The 6,207-nt window shown below is 41.3% G+C and overlaps 1 protein-coding gene across 1 annotated transcript in view; it reads left to right on the forward strand.

Moving 5' to 3' along the window:
• Positions 1 to 4,869, forward strand: part of CSTF3 (cleavage stimulation factor subunit 3) — a 1,368,849-nt gene extending 1,363,980 nt beyond the window's left edge. Inside the window, exon 21 of the mRNA XM_044059129.1 lies at positions 4,239 to 4,869. Within this exon, the coding sequence (XP_043915064.1) occupies positions 4,239 to 4,441 (203 nt within the window). The 3' untranslated portion in view covers positions 4,442 to 4,869. The remainder of the gene's footprint in view (positions 1 to 4,238) is intronic.
• The last annotated feature ends 1,338 nt before the right edge of the window (positions 4,870 to 6,207 follow it).

Genomic DNA, 6,207 nt, shown 5'->3' on the forward strand with positions numbered 1-6,207 from the left:
TGGATGAACTGTCTTTTTAGTCGCTGTGTAGGCAAGGCTTGGAAGCATGGTTTCTGACCCAGGGACAGGCATAGCCCTTGTATCACTTCTTAGGGCATCATGCTGGCAGATCATCTGACGCCACAGAAACAGAACTTACAAATGGACATATATTTTTCTGGAGCTGGTCCACATGTGGTCACACCAGCAACAGACCTTTTGGCTTCCCTAGATAACTACATTTGCTTTTCACAAGGGCAACTATCTCAGGAGTTTGGGCAAAGGATGTCTTCATCAGCTGGCCAAGCTATCTATATATGCCTTTCTTCCAGTCCATCTGTTCCTCAGAGTAATGTAAAACATAATTAAGGGCAAGGCAAAAATGTTACTTGTAGCTCCTTTTAGCCAAGTCAGCACTAGTTTTCTCTCTTAATGAGCATGGTAAAAGCAGAGTCTTTACTGTGCATACACCTCTTAACTCAAAACAAGGGGCTGTCAGGGGCGCAACAGGTAGCATAGTTGCCTTTGGTGTAGAAGGCTCTGGGTTCTATTCCCACACTAGGTGACTGGATTGCTGATACTGCAGTGTAGAAGAAGGGGGTTGCTGCACATCTGAGTATGTCATCCTTTGGATGAAATGTTAAACCGAGGTCCCATCTGCTTGAGTTGGTGATAGTTCAGGTGAATGTAAAAGCTCCCATGGCACCTGTCAAAAAGACTAAGGGCTTTATTTATCGGACAGCACTCTGATGCATCTCCTGCATATCCGCAAAACAAACATCACCAGGATTCCCCATTCTGAAGACTTAAACCTTGCCTGTGGTACAAATAGGACCTGCTGGAGAGAGAGAGAGAGAGTTGTGTATCTCAGAGACTACCCCTTCTCTGGAACCGGCATGTGAAGCAGAGTTCCTCCCTAACCCAATTCAAGTGTAACTTTTTTAACCGAATGGGGAACCAGAAATTTTCCTCTGGTTTGGCACCAGTGTCTCAGACGGACACAAGCAGCCTGGAAATGGTTCAACTCCCAGGCCTCTGCTTGGAAATGTTTCATCTCCCAAGCCCCCTGTTAGACTACCAAGAGTATCAGAACTTTTCAGAAATTTGGGCTGAATGGCTAGGCTTAAAAAGACCCCAGTGGTCATCAGCTTGGTACATACCTATGAATTTATATGTCCCAACCTGAAGACATTTAGGTTGACAGTGTTGATGATCTAGCTCTCATGCCCATCAGGCACATGTTCTCTGAAGATGTGCTTTCTTTCTTACTAGTCTAGGAAACCTAGTACCAGGAAGTCATATTTAGCAAAACAGAAAAAAATTATCCTTTTGGTGCCAAAGAAAGGGTGAAGATCTGGCCTAGTCATAGGTGTCCATGTTTTTCAGTCACATCTCAGATCTCTGTAAATCAGGATTGAAGGTACTAGTATTTGCCATTTCAGTATTCCCCGCTTGTGACCCCCACCTTAATTTTAGACTATATGTGAAACCTCAAGAAAGAGCTATGTCCTAGGCAGGTTAACAATGCTTCCTTTTGAACCAACTACAGCTGCTGCTGTACCCCTCAAATACATCTCTTGGAAAACTGTTTTAGTGGTCACTACCTCTACCCAAAGAATTTCAGAGCTACAAGCCCTCATGTGCAAAGAGCCTTTTCTTATGTTCCCCAAGGACAAGTCACACTTTGTGCTAAGCTTTCTTTCATGCCTAAAATAATTACTGCGTTGTATCTGCATATTCAGAGGTTACAGATGTAGCTGAATGGGTGAGCTAAATGTTTGAGTATTCTAAAAAACAAGGATAGAGATCATTTGATCAAGTTGGGTGCATTGACTTGAATTTGATTTTATAGTTTTCTTTTTTTGTGGAAAACTAAGTGGGATGTATAAAGAGAGAGGTGATTCTGCTGGTTAGTGGGCAACGTTAAAACAGTGGGTGTGGTTGGGGTAGCTATGTAAATTCCTTAAGGAAATCATATTGAGGTATAGGGCCTGGGGTGCTTTTAATGGTCCCAACTTTGGCTTCTATGTTGGTGTTTGGCCAGCTATTTGGTTTACTAGTTTCCAGAAATGTTTGAGATAGTTATGTGGGGTAGTTTGTTGTGATTGAAGGTAGGTTGTTTTTTTTTCATCTAATGGCTTTCTTTGTTAGATTTTTCTGGTTTCTTACAATATTAGTTGATATATGAGGAGCTCCCCCTTTTGTAGGCCACAGATACTAACATTTGTGTAGACGTTTGGGTGACATGTCTGTCTAGTGGCTGATTGATTGATTTCCCCCATAAGTTAAATACATATTTATGTATACTTACAAACAACATAGGTTTCAAGTTTTTTTTTTTTTTACATCAGGTTGAACTGACAGGCTAAAGTCCTAAGCATTCCCTCCTAGTATATCATGTGATATGACAACATGTGCCAGTACAGGGCATGACATCCTGACTGAAATTACTGTTTCACTATTTCTGATTTTTGGTTGTCACCGCTAACTTGCAGCCAGAGTACTAGAGCTTTGCCTTCTGTAGTTTGTACATCTGACGCATGATCTCAGCTCATGTGTGTTGGGGTATATAGACAAATGAAACAAGCTTGAAGCATTCTCTCCCAGTGCAGATGTGACAATACATGTGTGTCAGTACAAGACATGTTCCCAAGCAAGGGAACTTCTGAGAATAAAAATAAATTGGGTGATAAAGGAAGGATAACCTAATCACAAAAGTCCACTGTAGAGAGACCTTTTGTAGATCAGCTGATGCTTTTCAGGGCATTGAGGCTCTGCAGTTCATGATTATTCTGTTACTTTTATGAGTCATCTTTGCCTGATGCAGTACACTTTGTGTCTTTGCTTCATCTTTTTGTAAAAGTCAGCTTATCAGTTAATTACTGTATGTTATCTGTTTTCAAGTTGAACGTATGTTTTCTCGTTTCAGTGGTAAGAAGCATTGTATCTGTAAATTGAGTTTGAGGTTTTACTTGTAATTTTTTTTTTTTAATACATGTACTCAAATATGTGTTTATTCACTTGTAACTAGCATATTATTCACTTCAAGTTTTAGATGAAAATGAGTTTAGTCTATCAACTTAGTCATAAAAACATAAGTGGCAATGATGTGACAGGTAACGCACTTATCTTGGGTGCAGAAGGCCATGGATTTGGTTCCCACACTAGGTAGATGGATTGCTGACACTGCAATGCAGTACTCCTGAGTGTGTCATCCTTTGGATGAGATGTAAAATGAAAGTCCATTCTACTTGCATTAGCTCAGGTGGATGTAAAAAAATGCCATAACACCTACTGAAAAGAAAATGGTAGTTTCCCAATGCCCTGACCAATTAAATTAATTAAAAGAGACAAGACTTGATCAAGGAGGATGAGCAAGTGTACTTTTTATTTAATGACAAGTTAATTGATACGTAAATGTTCAAAAAGGGGAATTATTTAACTGTTTGTAACTCAATCCCTGGAACATTCCTTTGTGGGAGGATGTAATTTATCAATTTGACCTGCTGACAGAAATCCTTTCACCAGTGGTTACCTTCTGCCATCAGTGGTGCCTTTTAGTGGAGAACCTGTTTCTTTCTTTGAAAATGCTTATTCTGGTCTCATTCAGGAGCAGCTGTTTAGTATTTTATATCACTTTCCTTTGCCATAAGGACCCAGCTACTTTTTGTATTTTCTGCAGTTTAATAGTAATGTATTAAACTTCATTAATAATACTGTACTTACTGTAAATTAATTCAAATAATACGTATTACTAATTAATATTTGCTAATGTGTTAAACTTTATTGATTCTATCTTCTCATTTTTTTGCAGTCCTTTTTGGCAGCAGTATGTAATCAGATGTTTAAGGGTTTCTTCCAATTATGTAGCAGAGTATTGTGCTTACTGTCATCCTGTCCTGCTCATGGATGAACATCAGCTGGACCTAATTTGTAATTGCTCCTATAAAGCGTTTGGGTAGCACAATTTTAATTGTAGAAATCTAACTGTGCAGCAATATATATTCAGGTTCTTTCCTTACTGGAGTAGTAAGAATGACTGACTAGATATATAACAAAACTGTGAACACTGATTTGAGTACTACTTATGCTTGTGTGGTTTTTATGCTGCTACTGTTATTGAAGCTGTTTTTTTTTAAAACAGGCATTTGTTGATGGTGTATTTTCAGGCTGTACAAGTATAGTGAATGGAACCACAGATCCGTAGTAGTTTTTCTGGATTTTTTTAATTAAACTACTTTTATTTCTGTTTTTTTAAGGTGTTGATCAGGCTATTGAAATAATTACTGGTGGCCAGCCTGATTTGCTCCTTGAAGGCAATGGACCTCTGGAGAACAGTACATTGCTTAACAAACCACTAAAAAGGGCAAATGAAGATTCAGATGATGATGAAGAAAAAGGGTCAATGGCTCCCCCTATACATGATATCTACAGAGCACGACAACAAAAGAGAATTCGGTGAAGTAAACAGTGGTATTCATGGACTGTGAATTACTTTTCTATTAGAAAGAAAATTTTCTCTGCCTTCTTTGGTAAAGACAGCATCCCCCAATGGAATTGGAAACAAGGAAAAAAAAAGACTCCTTACAGGATGTTACACATTGCCTAAAAGATCATCTGGGTTTTGAATGTCAAGAATCCAGCAGATTATCAAGACTGCATTTTAATCACTTTCAAGTATGACACTAGCTGCATCTTGAAGTTTTGTGGGATTTGTCAGTTTTATTGTAAAAACTGAATGACTTGTAAAGTATTTTAAATTGATACATTGCACAAACAGTAGCTCTTATTTTGCTGCTGTAGAGCCCTGCCTCCTTGTTTTGTTTTATTTATGGCAGAATGTAAGAGATCTGTTTTGTAGTTAAGATTAAATACTCTTTCATCTTAAAAGGAATTCTGAAACTTTTTTTGGTGTGGCTGCATCTGGATGCCAAATTAATCAAAATTTCAAACTGCATCCTGCTCCCAGTTTGCAATTAATATACTATCTGAAGTAGGAGATTCATTTGTCTGCAACCTGTGGGTTATGGATCCGATATCGGATCCGAACCGGCATGGTTAATCCAGCTATGGATCCGAGCTCTTAGCTCCTCCCCTCACCCATAATGCCCTGCTCTCCCTACATGACCTCAGATCTAGTTTGCTGCGCTGGTAACCAGGTCTTGGATCGTCTGAGCTCTTCAGCTAAGTGATTATTAATATCTAAAAAAAGCTTTAATTTGATTTTTTGGAGTTAGTTTTGAGTGATTGTGTTAGGTTTCCCTTTATCTCTTGATAGTTTCGGTTTTAAATTTTACTTTTAAAACTTTATTTTTATACCCTCCCCGCGCTGGTTGGAGTTTTTGTTTGAGTGTGCTGTTTGGGGCCTTGTGTGTGTACTAGTTTAGTACTAGTTCTCTGTCTTTTATTTGTTAAAAAAAAAAAAAGAAAGACTTAGTTATGTCAGAAGCCCCTAAGGCAATATTTTCGAAGTGCTCCGAGTGTGGCCATAAGCTTTCCCCTGCTGATGGCCACACTCGGTGCATTCGATGCCTTGGGGTTGAACACCTCACTTCTGGATGTTCCATTTGTGCAGGGTTCAACCCCAGGGCATTGAAGGAGCGGAGGTCGAAGCTGGTCCTAGCGGGACTTCTACCCCCAGACTCGGCTTCGGCTTCCGCTCCTGTGGTGGGTACTGTGGCTACGGTTCCCTCCTCGCCTGCTCCCCCTCCTCCACCTGGGACTCAACCTGAGAGAGAGGCAAGGAAAAAGGATCAGAGAGAGAAGCACCACAAAAGGCGGGCCGAGACCTCAGTTTCGGCCCCGCCAGCTAAGCGGGCTTCTCCTCCGGCCTCCTTGGCTGCTGGTTCCCCCCCCCCCTTGTCTCCGGTCTCCGGTCTGCTTTTCACCGGGGCCTGAGGAGGAGGAGACCCGATCTCCGTCGAGGCTATCGAGGAGGCACTCAAGGCCTACCTCGGTAGCCTCTTCGAGATCTACATATAGCCTTTCAGATGCCGATCTTGACCGGATGATGAGAAGGTTCATCCAGGCCCAGATGCAGATGGGAGTGCTCCTGCCCCCCCCCCTCTGGGGGGGAGCTCGACCCCATTTTTCAAGCCTATAGATCCTTCTCTGACCCGCTACCCGGGTTCGGAGCGTTTGGAGCCGGGCAGCTTCGGAGCCGGGAGTGGGTCGGCGACGATAGTACTAGGTACTTCGGATCCGACCCTGCCCTCGAGTGTTTCGGAT

Source organism: Protopterus annectens, chromosome 17.part0 (assembly GCF_019279795.1).
Source record: "Protopterus annectens isolate FY-2018-M chromosome 17.part0, PAN1.0, whole genome shotgun sequence".
In the NCBI taxonomy this organism is placed as follows: Eukaryota; Metazoa; Chordata; order Ceratodontiformes; family Protopteridae; genus Protopterus; species Protopterus annectens.